General features: G+C 41.4%; 1 protein-coding gene and 1 pseudogene across 6 annotated transcripts in view; both read right to left on the reverse strand.

Annotated features, from left to right (window-relative positions):
- The window catches only part of LOC101705290 (ceramide transfer protein-like), an 82,978-nt gene continuing 68,079 nt past the window's right edge, over window positions 1-14,899 (reverse strand). Inside the window, exons 3-4 of one of the 5 annotated variants that reach the window (XM_087201208.1) lie at window positions 12,956-13,100; window positions 1-6,700 (exon numbers count right to left, since the gene is read on the reverse strand). In XM_087201208.1, coding sequence (XP_087057334.1) covers window positions 6,585-6,700; window positions 12,956-13,100 — 261 coding nt within the window. In that variant the 3' untranslated portion in view covers window positions 1-6,584. The other 4 variants (XM_087201205.1, XM_087201209.1, XM_087201210.1 and 1 more) reach the window with 4 other exon arrangements.
- Window positions 7,523-11,076, reverse strand: LOC147821244 (speckle-type POZ protein pseudogene; annotated as a pseudogene). Its single transcript, XR_015447394.1, has 2 exons — window positions 10,891-11,076; window positions 7,523-9,256 (listed from the first exon to the last, which is right to left on the reverse strand). The product of XR_015447394.1 is annotated as a speckle-type POZ protein pseudogene (transcript).

A 14,899-nucleotide genomic window follows, 5' to 3' on the forward strand; every position in this document is an offset into this window, starting at 1 on the left:
GACCTGAACATTACCCAAAACTACCACACAGAAACCTTTTAAAGTTAGAGATTAGCAATTGGGATGTCTTAGTTACTTTTATTTTGTTGCTAAGACAAAATACCCAACACCCAAGTTAAAGAAGGAAAAGTTTACTTAGCTCACAGTTTGTAGAGGTTTCAGCCCATAAATGCTTGACTCCGAGGCAGGGTGGCACATGGCAGAGGGGCAACAGTTCACGGCAGACAGAAGGTAGCAAAGCAATAATGGATCTTAACAGTGCCTTTCTGCCCCTTTTATCTTATGCAGACAACTTAAGGAGGGTAACACTCAAACTCTTAATCCTAGTTCCCTTGATCCCAGTGTTGCACCATGAATCAATCTCCGTATCACACACTCTAGATCCAGCCACCTCTGAAAAAGCCCCACCTATGACTGCATGAGGCCTTGGGGGACATCTAGACACAGGCCATAACACTAGACTACACAAATATGTGAAACATTAGAAATAGTAAAGATATTAAACAAAGCCAATAAGCAAGTATACTGAAATTATCTATCACATTTCTAACATTCAGTGAGTTAATATCCTTACAGAAAGTACTACTAATCAGTAAGAAAAGACAAGACTCTATGAAGAATAGACAAATTACATGAACTATATTCCCCTCAAAGTTTTTACATTTTTTTCCTGGACCTGGGCTTTCCACATAAAAGATATTGGAAATATCATTCTCTAAATATTCCCCCACACACCTATCATGAGATTCCCAGGGAGAGTAAGAACTAATTTCATGCCTTTTTCATTTTAAGGAACTATACCACAATCCGAAAGACTGTCACATATCTGTTCATTGACTTGCATCCCAAATATATATAGAACACTTGCACCCTCAATAATAAAAAAAACCCTAATTTAAAAATGGACAAAGGATCTGAATATGCATTTTTTTAAAGAAGATATATAAATGAGCAATAAATACAGGGAACATCCTCAGCCATCAGAATCATACAAATCAAAACCTCAATGACACATACTTTATATCCACAAAAAGATGGCTTAATTGAACCAAAAAGACAGACAGCAACAAGCATTGGCTAGGAATGAAAAAAATCAGAATCCTAATACATGCTAGTGTGGATGCAAAATGATGCAACCACTTTGAAAAGCAGTCTGGCAGTTCCTCAAAATGTTAAACGCAGAGTTATCATATAACCCAGCAATTCCACCCCTAGGTTTATAACCAAGAGAAATGAAAACATGTTGTCCACACAAAAACTTGTACACTAATGTTCATAACATTATTCATAATAGCCAAAAGTTCGAAACAATCCAAAAGTCCGAAACAATCCAAAAGTCCATCACTGACCAATAGACAGTGGTAAATCCCTACATGAAATATTTTCCAGCAATAAAACGAAATGAAGCACTGATACATGTTACAACAGGATGAACGTGAATGTTAGATAGAAAAAGCCAGCAGGAAAAATTATGTATCATATGATTCCATTTATATGAATTATCCAAGCCAGGCAAATTACATAGTATATAGTATAGCAATACTATACTATACATAGTTGCTTAGGGTTTGGGGTGGGGAGTAGAGGTGGGAAAATCAGAAGACTGATAAATGGGTACAGACAGGGTTTATTTTGGGGGTCATGAAAATGTTCTAAAATTGTGGTGATGTTTGTATTAACGACGCGTGGTTTATGAATGCACTAAGTTACTGTAAATTCTAAATGGAAGAATTCTATGCAGTATATGACCAATATGTGAGTAAAGCTACTAATTTTTTAAAGCACTACACAATTATTTGAAATTACACACAGCATGCTGATAGACACTGATATCCACGGAGCCCGAACATTCCTTCCTGGAAACACCAGGGTGTGGCACTGCAAGGTGCGGGCCACCCTGGTCCCCCGGGTGGGCGTGCTCACTGCTAGAAGGTGACCCCTGAAGGACACCCTCGGCAGCGGCCGCCCAACCTCCGGAACAAGGACTTCTAGGGCCAGGGAGACTCAGAGAGTCTCTCTGCCCAGGAAGTGTAACCTGTGGGCTATAGCAGAGCCCAGTTGCGGAAAGCACAAGAGCCCCGCCTGGTGGGGCGTCGGGGAGATGCCCTGCCCGCTAGAGTACTGGAGACAGTGTCGTCGCCTCCGCATGGGCCCAGAGCTTTGACACTTGAAGGGCCTCTCTGGCCACACCTGGGTTCTCAATGCTAGCCCGCTCCGGGGCTGGTGGTGTGGGGCTGAAGTACCTAGGCTGCCTGGCTGTGATTTCTCAGGACTCGCTGAGGAAAGGGTTTACCTCCTCCAGTCCCTGCCTTTTTTTCCCTTTTTTTTTCTTGCTTTCTTTCTGATCCCTTTCCCTGCCAGCGTGCTTTTAGCCCAATTGCCACTATATCATTTACTTTGTAAGTTTATTATGAGGATGTGTCAGGCACTTTTTCATCTTGATCATTTGGCTGTCATCATCAATAGTGTTATCGTCATTCACGTTTTAAAAGTCAGACTTGAAATCCAAGTACCTTTCCTCCGATGAGTCTAGAACTAAACAAGCTTAGTCTAAGGCAGTGAGAGGCCTTTGAATTCTTGATCAGACATCTCTCTCAGTGGGGAGAAAGATCACATATCTGTACCTTATTGGCAGTGATATAGTACACATACTATAAAACTTTGACCTGGGGCCGGGGATTTAGCTCAGTGGTTCTGCCGCCTGCCTAGCAAGCGCAAGGACCCGAGTTCGATCCCCGGTACCAAAAAAAAAAAAAAATACTTTGACAAGAAGTTCATTTCTTGTCACACAAAAAGGTTGCCATGCATACATTCCATCACTTTGGAGTGCACTTCCTAAACGAGCACATTATCATAAAAAGCCTACCATTAAATTCTGAATCCTCAGAATGGCTTGGTTTTGTTGTGGTGCTTCTTTTGTTGCTGTTTGCGTTGCTTTTTGGTGGTACTGGGGACTGAACCCAGGGAGTGCTGAACGCAGCCCTTTTTATGTTTTTAATTTGAGAAAGGGTCTAGCTAAGTTATCCAGGCTGGCCTTCAAACTTGGGAACTTCCTGCCTCAGCCTCCCTAGTAGCCCGATTTACAGGTTTGTGCAACCAAGCCAGGCAAAATTATTCTTATATGAATAAATAATAAAAACTAATCAGATTTTGATGTGCTTGCACTATTAGAACTCATTGAATGCTTCCCACATGAAGGAAATGAAGAAATAGGATTCCAATTAAGAAAATATAGTGTATATATAGACAATGGAGTACTACTCTGCCATAAAGAAGAATAAATTTGAGTCATCTGTAGGAAAATGGATGCACCTCATGACCCTAAATTAAGTGAAATAAATCGGACACAGTGTGATACCCAACCCAGCTCCATCTGTGCCTCAATGCCATTTTGTACTTGTGCTTGAACAAAGTGCTTGCACTTGAACAAAGCACCCAAAACCCCCACACCCTGCTTGGCAGTAAACTTGCTGCAGTTGCAGGATGTTTTGTAGCTCACCTAGCGTGTGTGAAACTTCCTTGTTCCCCTCACTAACCTGGCATGGTTCTGCTTCTGTAAGATTGTGCTTCCTCTCCCCTGAGCTCTCCCCAACTGAAAGCACAATTTAAAAGGAGAAATCAAACCACTTCCCTTGCTGAGAAAACTTTCTGGGTGCTAGCCCCTGCTCATCTGCCTGCTATAATAAATGGGCTTGAATCTGGCACAGAGTGTGGTGCATCTCTATTGTTCAAACTCGGTCATCCAGAACAACAGAAGTATAAATATCATGTTGTTTCTCTTGGGTGAGAAATGCAAAGGGTAAATAAGGAGCAGAATAGAGGGTAGATATTAGGAAGTAGGAAAAACATGTTCAAATGGGAAGGGCAACAGGGAGGGGGTGGGGGAATAGAAGGAAGGGAAAAGGTAAAAAAAAAAAAAGAGAAAGTAAAGAACAAATGGAAACAAAGCTTTCATAAATGGGGAGGGGAAGAAGGATTGAAGGGAAGGGAGAGGAATGGGGGAAAAAGAATAATTAAAATATATTCTGTACAGGTACAAATTCCCTTCGATGAATGTGATCAATATGTATGACAAATATGTACTATTAAAAAACAAAGTGGAGAAAAGAAATAGCCACCCAAAATAAAAATAAATAATAAAAATAAACAAAAACAAAGTAGACATCCATGGGGCAATGTTGATTTATTTGGTATCGACTACTGACTGCTTAACCTTTCAAAGAGATAAAGGCTGCAATGTTTTCCACAGAGTATGATATTTTTCTTTTTTGTATGAAATGTTTAATTGATTACAGTGGGAAGTCACAAAGACAAGTATGGCAGTGCCATATTTATAAATACATATGTATTAATATATAATATATACACATGTACAAGTCCAAAAACTGCTATCTCTACATTTTAATCTCATTGTTCTTTCACATATTTAGTGCTCTTACTTCTCAGTTAAATGAACATCTTGATGAATATTTCTAAGTTACACCTTAACAACATCTTGCAGGCTCACCCACAGAGACATTGGCTAGTGTACCAAACTCTGATAGTGTTCTTAGCATAGTCCATGTGGGGTGCTACATTTATTTTGTGTGAGATCTTACAATTGATTATATTCTCTTTTGGCAGACCTAACATGATGTTTTTGTAGTTTTAATAGCCATAACTAACCTAAACTTCAACTCCCATTATCAGTATAATACTCAAATTGCATATTTTTCTGCCCTTCCTTAGACGTTTTATGTTTTGAAGAGTCTTTAGAATATGATCACCTGGTCATAGATCAGTTCTGTAAATTTTGAGATTTCTAAAATCCAAAATTACTTTCTTGTACAAAATGGCATTGCAAATAGCAGTCCTGTATAGCATGAAATAAGTTTTATTCTGTATAGCTCCTTTTACAAAAATGGGCAACTACACACACACACACACAGACATAAATGTAGTGGGTCTGAAAGAATTCTAGCTCCTTACCTCCACTTTTGAACAAAAAAATGGAGGGAAATTTGCACTGTTTAGAAAACTGAATAAATGCCTTTATTTGGTACATTGTAGAAGCTCCTCCTTCCATGGAAGAAAATGTAGTTGCTGTAGGGAATTTGAACTGTTTTCAATGTAATTCTCTTTCCACGTGAATGCCTGGTAAGCCAGGCTTCTGGCATGACAGAGGGATAGCGGGAAACTATGGCTTCCACCTCTAGCCCCACCCCAAGCACTACTGTTACAATTAAATGGGCCAAAAATAGTTCAGATTCTTGTGCACAACAAGGAAAGGATCACCAAGCATACACTTCATAGTAATTAGCTATGTTTATTGAAGATCACAGCACAGTAGCAGAGGGAACAGGCAGAAGGGCAAGAGGAATAAGGAGGAGGAAGAGGAGCCTTTGACAATGCAGGCTTCCAGTATTTAAAGTGTCAGAAAACTCTAATCCAGATGCCTCCCATTGTGGGCAGACATCTCTGACTCCAGGTGACTCCCATTCTCTCTCACTAGTGTCCATGATTTGCCACCTTGGGCATCACGACCTCGTAAATTTAAACATAATCTCTAGGGTGGTGTTGTGTTTATAGTTGCATGAAGGAAAGGGAATGGCTCCCTCAACTTCCTTGTTTCCAGCTGTGCTACTACCACTATCCAAACCTGGGCCACCTGGAAAGCTAGTTTGTCTGATTGATTCAACTAAATGTTGAAAAATGTAACAAGATGCCTTCACTTCTAGCTCAAGGATGGGTGACATGGAATACTGGATTGGACACAGACCTGTTTGGTGTTTAGGGGAGCCTCCCGGGAACCTTAGTAAGAACACTACAGGCCATCCAAGTACAATTGGTGGCTTCTTTGCTAAAAGATAAACCTGTTCCTGTTTGGCCATATTTTTTTCTCGTGTATGATCATTCAAACAGGTGATAACTTCAAAATTATCTTTTGCTATTGATGGTTGAAAGGCAGTGCCTCACATGACTTGGGACCACCACAGAGAGAGACAGTCCTTTCCTGGAGGTGGAACCATCCCTCAGCCATACAGATTCCAGAGCTATGACACCAGGACGAGATAATGATCAAGCAGACTCCAGCCCACCAGCTAGTCCTTGAAAGCTGGCCTCCCTTCCTTCCCAGTGGGCCAATCTGGACACTGTGTCAGTGAGCCCGCCCCCTCCAGCCACCTAAGCTGGAGTCCTTTCCTGACTTTCCTGTAGCTTTGCAATTAAAGCTTTTTTTCTGTCAATTTGTGCTTGAGTTTTATTTCTATTTCTATGAAAGCAAGTACCAACTTGACACTGAGACACCGTGACACAAATTTGTACTCTGAGTAGAAGCTAGGAAGTCTTTTCCTGGCTCTACATATTCTTGCAACTCTCTAATGCACTCTGCTTCATTTCTTTTATCAGGAGGAATTTTCAGTTTCTCAGTTTTTTGTTTGTTTGTGCTAGGGATTGAATTCTGTATTTTTTAATTTGTAGTGGGTTTTAAAAAAAATAATTATTTATATTTTCAAAAAGAAAAAATTAACATTTGGAAGTTCGCCCTGTAGGAAGAGGCGCTAATCAGAAGGCCAGGGGCTGGTTCCTCCCACACAGGTGGCATGTCAGGTGTGGACAGCTGAGTGATCTGGGCTGTGATTTTTTTTTTTTTCATACAGCAATTGATAATCAAATTTCCATTTTTCTTTTCTTTCTGCTTTTGTCTTGTGTTTCCTTTTTTCTGTATTTTTTTAACAAAAGGGAAGGAGAGAGGAGAGAAATAAAATCAGGGGGAACAATGGCAAAAAACATTTCCCCAATATCTAAAAAACATGGTTCTTTTCAAGATGCATGAATTCTGGGTGAGTTATTTTTCCTAGTTTTCACCACTAATAGATTTTTCCGAAACCCACAATCATCAGAACACTCATTTTCTGCAAGGAATAGCCTCGTGTCCCTTTCCCTTCACTCCTCACTTTTCATGAGAGCATAAAAGGGGGTATTCTGTTCTTCCAAGTAGTAAGTGCTAACAGTGAGAGAGCACTTCTGATACTGTACAGTGGTGTTGCGTTTCCACAAACATCCAAGTTTTAGCACAGTTGGAAGGACCAGAATATGTTTCTCTCAACATAAATACACCTGGAATACACAAACTGATTCTGCAAACATTTTTTTTTTCCATTACCCTTCTCTGAAAACTGAACATCTTTTTCTTTTTTCCCCTTCTTTTGCTCCAGGCACATGAGGATGCCTCTGCTGTCAGAGGCAGGTAGTTTCTCACAGTACCACCACTGGGATGTGCTGAACTGTTGCCTAAACTGCACTCTGGTGTCAGACTGGGCTAGGCCAAAGGGAGCACAGAGGTACTGCAGAGGGTTTTCCTTTGGTCCAGCAGCCCTGAGTCCTGGGCCTTTCCCTTCCTCTGTTCCTTAAGTTAGTGTCGCTTTAAAGTCTGGGGTGCCATGTCACTGGGTGGGTCTGGGGTAACCAGCCCAGCCTTGAATTTTCCCAGGCTTTTCTGTCTCTCTGGCTTAGAAAGAGGAAGAGGAATCAGACAACAGCACAAAGTAAGAATAAAGTTTATTTACAGAAAAAAAGAGAGAGAGATACAAAAGCACTCCAATGAGTGGGGGGCCCCAGAGCAGGTTGACACTGAGGAAGGCCAGCGGTCCTTTTTAATGGGGTTGAGGATGCGGTCCCTCCCTCTGGGGGGCAGTCACACCCCATCAGTTGGTCTGTCTCCCTAGGGATTCAATGTTGCAATAATTTGGGTGGACTATGTTACAAAATCCAGATGCTCTTTGGCTGTAAGTTACATTCTTGGAACATTGCAGAAGTTACTCTTCTCCTAAATTCTAAAGGGCCTGTGTCCTTTTTCTGACCTTACAGAGGGGGGTCCCGTCTATCCCTACAGGGGAACAATGCAGTCATTCCCCACAGCAGAGTGAAAGCTCCACAGATTGCCCTCTCTACTTGGTGTTCAGAGGCCAATGCTTGGGGAAAATAAATGGAGTCTTACAACAGGTAGGGTCTTAGGACTGCTTCAGGCGCTTGCATGGGGGCCCCAGCAAAGGGCACTGCACAGAAGCCAGAGAGGCATAGGCTTCAGCCACCAAGTGAGGGTATGATGCCACCATGAACTTCCACTCAGAGGTCTCCAGGATGTCAGAAACACGATAGTTGATGAAATCTACTGCCTGAGTTTTCAACTGATGTGCGCTGTGTAGATCAGCCAGGATGAGGATTTCCACAGCATTCTCCACAGAGAGGTTGCTGCAGAGGGCATCCTCACACATCGTCTTCAGGCGCTCCAGGGCATACTTGTCAGCAGCTGCCAGCAGATCATAGGCCATTCTGTGGAGGTTTGGTGCCTTCCCGGTGTAAATGAAACACATCATTTCCTTAAAAACTTCAGGCTCCACATCATTGATTTCAACTAGATTCTTTTTGCTCTCCTGCATTTCATGTTCAAACATGGCATTAAAAACTGGAGAACGAGCTGCTAAGATCGCTTTGTGAGCCTGGAATTCCTGGCCAGCCACACAGAAGCAGCAGTCTGTGAACCGGGAACTCTCCCACAGCCCTCCTAGCTCATCTCCCAACTGGCACTCAGGAATCTTCACCAGGTTCATGGTATTCTGGCCAGAAATGTTGACACAGTCTTGTGCCACATTAATCTCACAGAAGAGGGTGAGCTTGTCATTAGGGAGAAGTCCTTTGGCCTCATCCAAAAGAATATTTCTGTGGATGAATTTTCTGAATCCCCAGTCTTTGCCTTGCACAAATCTACAAGCTCGTGGACTCTCCATACTTCTGCTTTCCTCTCCCTTGGCATTCAGAATGGAGAATTTGAATTTTGCCCAAGCTTCACTCTTTGGACAGCTGACCAGTAACAGGTAAAGGGACAAGTAATCTTTGCTTTCTTCACTGAGTCCCCTTGGTTTTACTTGTAAACACCATTTCAGTTTATCATTAGCTGCAGATGAAAAGGTTGAACTTTGAAAGGATTCACTCATCTGCGATTGGAAAAAGCTAAAGTTATTGATGCTCCAGGTGTAGGACAATTTCATTACTTTGATGTGGGTAGAGCACCAGCTCTCAGCTATGGGGCCACGCCACATTTCTGCTGGAGGTGGAGTACTTGGTACCCTTGAAACTGCCAGTTTGAAAGTTAAACAAGGTTCCCACAGTCACAGGGCAAAGATTTCTGTTCTTTCTTTACCAGTTGGTAGAGATTTCAGTTCAGTCAGCAACTCCAAAACAGGGAGGATGGCAAGGCAGTCAGAAGGCAGAGAACCTAATTTGGAGATTTAAAAAACAAGTATTTAGAAATTGATTCACCAAGACTTTTGAGTATATCAGAAGCTTCTAGATAATTTGTCCATCACTGGGAGAAATATTTCCTTTAAAATGTCTCCTTTCTGCTGGGTGTGGTGGTGCACGCCCGTAATCCCAGCACGCAGGAGGCTGAGGCACGGTGATTGCTTCAAGTTCAAGGGCAGCCTGTACTACACAGCAAGACCCTGACTCAAAAAACTAAAAAAAAAAAAAAAAATCTCCTTTTTGATGATGTAAAATGACAGAGTGGATTTTGTTTTGTTTTTTGGTGATACAGGGGATCGAATCCAGGGCCTCCACACCGAGTTACATCTGCTGTCCTTTTAATTTTTTTGTTTTTAATTTTGAGATAGGGTCTCACTAACTCACTGGACTGCCTAGGCTGGGCTGGAGCTTGCAGTCCTTTCGCCTAAGCCCCCAAGAATGCTGGGATTAGAGGAATGTGCCACTGTGCTGGGCTCAGTCTATAAGTTCTCTAACAACACCTGCCCATTGCCATTAAGATTCCTAAATAATACAAGGCTATGACATGAGTAACTAGGGTGAGCTTCAGAGAAACGGAGCCCACTGAAAATTTACAGAGGCCCTTGTAATCTGGGTCTTATTAAGCTCATTTTTCCAGCTCCATCTTTAGCATACAGCACCATATTCTCCACAGGGAGCTTGGAGTCTGAAGGGGCATAATCTTTGCTGAGAACGTGAGACAGACAAAGTGACTCTCTCTTTTGTCCCTACTCTGGCCATAGGAGGTGATGACTTGGCTAGTGGCTGTCTGTTGCTCCCCCTTCCCCCACCCCTTCTGCTTGCACTCCAATGGGCTGGAACAATTTGCTTTACTGTCCTCCAGGGCTATCAAACCACCAACATGAGTGCAGCCTGGCCTGGTGGGGTAGCTTCCCTGCTCCAGGCTCTCCAGTGGATACTGTTGCATTTTTGAGGACAGACATGGCACCCAGGAGCAACTAAAATCAGGAAGGGTGGGATCTGGGTCCCTTATTTACATATGCAGCATTCACAGCAAGCCTTCTAGAAGATTCCCTAGCTTGGGTCTTCACCCTGCTGACACAGGTCTGTCACCATACAGTGAAGGATAGCAGCTAAAGGAGAAGTGCACCTAAGGGAAGAGCAAGCTTGCCCCCCACAATGGAAGAGAACTGCTGTTAAGGACAGCTAAGAGTCCCATAAAGATGTCCTTGGTGACATCATTCCAAACCTGGAGCTCACCTTCTATGTGAATGTCCACAGGGATATCTAATAGGTTTCCTTATTGTTTTCTAATAGAAATGTCTAAATTGGCTAAAATAGCACTGCTTATCCAAGGGATCAATAACTGTCACTTATCTTTCTTTCTTTTTTTAAAATTTTTTGTATTGGTCCTGGGGATCAAACTTGGGACCTTGCACTTGCAAGGCAGGTGGCAGAACCACTGAGCTAAATCCCCAGCCCTTGTCACTTATCTTTCTAAGTCAGCTTCGGTCAAGGAGTCTATTTCTTATAGGCCAAAGAACGGTACCTGCATCAGTCAGTGCTTGCTAGCAAAACAGATTTAATGCAAGATATACAAATATATAAAAATTTACAAGATTGACTTACAGTGCCTGCCCACAGGATCAAGTGTGGGAGAGTCCAAAAGGGCTGTCTCCAGCTGGAGACCCAAAGGATCCACTTGAAGGCCTGGAGCTCAGTGTTTCATCCTGTTCAAGTCCATATCAGAGTCTTCTTGGCCTGAAGGTTCTGTGCTGGAAGCCAGGATACAATGTCCAAGGTGCAAGTGAGGACTGGAGCTCCTGGAAGAAGCAGAATCAAGCCTTCCTTCTTCATTCCCATTTATACCACTCAGGCAACAATCCACCCTAGGGTGGGTGTAGGGAGGGTCTTGCCACCCTATGTTGATCCAATTGAGTTGGGCATGTCTCATTCAAGTTGACAGAATCAGTAAAATATCATACCACCTGTCTTTTCCGTATATTTAAAGAAAGGGTCTGTTTTACTACTTCTGAATTTCTTCTTTTGTATTTATTTATTTGTTCATTTTGTATTTTTGGAGACAGTCTCCCTATGTTATCCAGGCTGGCCTTGAACTTGCAGTGATCCTCCTTCCTCAGCCTCCAGTGTGCTGGGATTACAGGTGTGGCCACCACACCCAGCTCCTCTTCAGAATTTCTAAGGAAGGGCACAGGATTAGATGCTAGGAAGAGGAGAGCTGACCACAAAGCTGTCTGTGAGGGATGTTTGAGGTCAGGAAATGGCCACTTTGAATGATGCACTCAATTGCATCAGAATCCAATTTGGCATAGCCAGGCTGTCTTTCAGCATTGGTCTATAACTGGCTAATCTGAATGTAGGTATTATCCATGGTAGATTGTTTATACATGAAAAGGTTATTTTCTGCATGTTCCTATTTTACTTCATTACCTTACTAACTTGCCATATTCTTTGGTTTCTAGGAACACTAGCATATCATTGAAATAGTGAGTTTTACCCACTTCTTTCCAAGTTTTGTACCTCTGCTTTTCCAATCTAGCTGCATTAGCTAGTACTTTCAGTAAACTATTTATTAATAATGACAGTAAATGCCTTTGTCATATTTCTATCTTTAATAAGATATCTCTAGATTTTTGCCACTAAGCATGATGTTAGTCAGAGGAACTGAGGTAGATATATTCTGTTATGTTAAGGAAATATTTAGCTGTTTAGAGAATGGAGAAAAATTGACATAGGTCCTCTGATGTAGCAAAGCATTAAATCTTGTCATAAAAATCAGAAGAAGCTAGTGTCTTAATTACTTTTTCTCTCACTGCTGAGACAAAATACCTGACACCCAGAGTTAGAGGGGAAAGGGTGTAATTAGCTCAGTTTGTAGAGGTTTAGGTCCATAATCAACTAGCTCCATGGCAGAGCAGCACATGACTGAGGGGAAACAGTTCATGGGGCCCACACTGTAGCAAAAGCAACAAGGAGCCTTAACAGCATCTTTCTGCTCATTTTATTTTTTTCAGACTACTAGGATGGGTAGCACGCACACCCTTGTTCTAGTGCCCTTGGGCCTAATTGCACCATGAATCAATCACACACTTTAGATTCACCAACCTCTGAAAATGCATGAGGCTTTGGGGGGAGCATCTAAACACAAGCCATAACAGCTAGATTATTTTTTATCTCAAAGATACTAATAAATTAACCCTAGTTCAATTGCAACAAATATCCTTTCTTACTCATCTCATACACCGTCATCATGAAAATGAGTCTTGACTACTTGATTTCCAAGAAATTTACCCAAGATTTTTTTTTTTTTTTTTTTTTTTTTTTTTTTGGGTACTGGGGATCCAACTCGGGACTTTGCTTTTTAGAGGCAGGCGGCAGAACCACTGAGCTAAATCCCCGGCCCTACCCAAGATATTGGTGTTTAACCCTGCAAAAGAACTTTATTATCAGTTAGAAAATATTATCTTTAATCTGAAGACTATGCTTTCTCTGTATGTGTTTTGGGAAATCTCATGGACCTACCTACTATGGTTTTGTTATAAGAAATTGTATCTGTTCAAATGTGCTAATCATAAAATATGAAACATGTAGGACTTTTTTGTTCCTTGTTTGAGACAAGGTCTTACTAGGTAGTTCAGGCTGATCTTGAACTCACTATGTATTCCAGGCTAACCTTGAACTTGTAGCAATCTTCCTGCCTCAGCCTCCTGAGTGCTGGGATTACAGGAGTGGACCTCAATGACAGTGACACATCTTATAATAATGAAGAAGTCACAATACCAAGAAGATGTAACAGTCCTAATAGCAAGGACTGATACCTGTGAAGCAAAAAATGAAAGAGAAATTAGAAAGATCAACAATTATAGTGGATAATTATAACATTCATCTCTTAACAAGTAATGAAAAACTAGACCAAAAATACAGCAAGTATATAGAAGATTGGAATGAGATCATCAACAAACCTGATGTACTTGATATTTCCATAGTGCTCCACAAGTGCAACTTTTTTGAGTGTATAGAATATTCGTTTTTATTCTGGCTCATAAAACAAACTTCAAAAAACTTAGATTGAAATCATACAGAATATGTTATCATAACTAAATCAGAAATCAGTAACAGAAAAATATCTGTGAAAATCCCAAATATTTTGAAAGTAAATATTGGACTTCTAAATAATTCAGATGTCAAAGCAGTAATTGTAAAGGAAACTGAAATATTTTGAACTCAAAGATAAAATATCAAAAGATAAGATATCAAAAAGTATACAATACAGTTAAAGAAGTGCTTAGGAGGGAAGATTATAGCTTTAAATGCTTACATTAGAAAAAAAGGAAAAGTCTAAGATAAAATATGATTCCACTTTAAGAAATTAGAAGGAAAAGCCAGCCATAGTGACATATCCCTGTAGTCCCAGCACTCTCAGATGTTGAGGCAGGAGGATTCCAAGTTTAAACACAAAGCAATCAACTTAGCAACTCAGGAAGACTGTCTCAAAATAAAGGACTTTTTAAAAGGCTGGGGTTATTACTCAAGATGAAGGCCTTGGGTTCAACTCCATTAGAAGAAAAAGGAAATTAGATAGTGGACATTATAGCAGACACCTCTGTCAAGTATTAGCAGGCTATGGTAGCACAAGCTTCTCGCCCTTCCATAATTGGGCTGTGTTACATTGGAAGTAGTCCAATCAGTTGAGTTCATTTCCCGGCAAGGTCAACTGGCCACAACTAAATTCTTCCCCTCTGAATTAACCATTTGTTCTCTTCAGCAAAGATATACTAGTGCCCTCATTTTACAGTCCTGCTTGATACTTGTTACCAGCAGGTGTCCCAAGGGTTTCCCAGGTTCCTCTTTCCCATGTTTGTAACAAATAAAACACTGGAGGTCCTTGGTGTCTTTAGCTTTGCTGCCCAGACCACCTTAGATCAGCCCAAGACTCAGTTTCTCTCAGCTCTCTGTCTTTATTTCCCACTTTCAAATCTCAAAGATGTCATCCTGGCTCACAGGAAACGGAGACTCAGGGCCAGTGTTTTTGGTAATGTCTCTTAACATTCCTTTTCCTGCTCCCTGTAAGAAATGGTATGGTCCAAGGTCCCGAGTTCGATCCCCAGTACAAAAAAAAAAAAAAAAAAAAAAGAAAAGAAAAAAGAAAGAAATGTTATGGTTTACATCTAGTTGTTCCCTCAAATCCTCATATGGTCATAGGTGGGGCTTTTCAGAAGTGGCTGGACATAGAGTGTGTGTTGCTGGAATTATGTGTGTGATGCTGAGATTAAGGGTGTGTGATTACTAGACTAGTCCCTTGATTGGTTTAGCATAGTTCTGGGTGTGAATAATGGAAAGGCCCACCCTGGGTGTGAGTGCTACCTGTCCTAAGGTCATGTAGTCTGGATAAAATATGAGGAACAGAAAGAGGCCTGCTGTTGAAGATTGTTGGTTGGTGTTTCACTACTTCACTGCTTGCTGCCTTGATGCTTTGCTGCCCTCTGCCTGCCCTGAACTGTTTCTCCTCTACTGCTTTGTGCCAACCTACTTTGGAGGCAGCCAACTATGTATTGAAACCACGACAAACTGTGAGCTACAACCTCTTTTAACTTTGAGTGGTTGGTATTTTGTCTTA

The sequence above is a fragment of the Heterocephalus glaber genome, unplaced genomic scaffold (genome assembly GCF_053883595.1).
Source record: "Heterocephalus glaber isolate CG9 unplaced genomic scaffold, H.glaber_assembly_v1.0 deba00001757, whole genome shotgun sequence".
NCBI lineage: Eukaryota > Metazoa > Chordata > Mammalia > Rodentia > Bathyergidae > Heterocephalus > Heterocephalus glaber.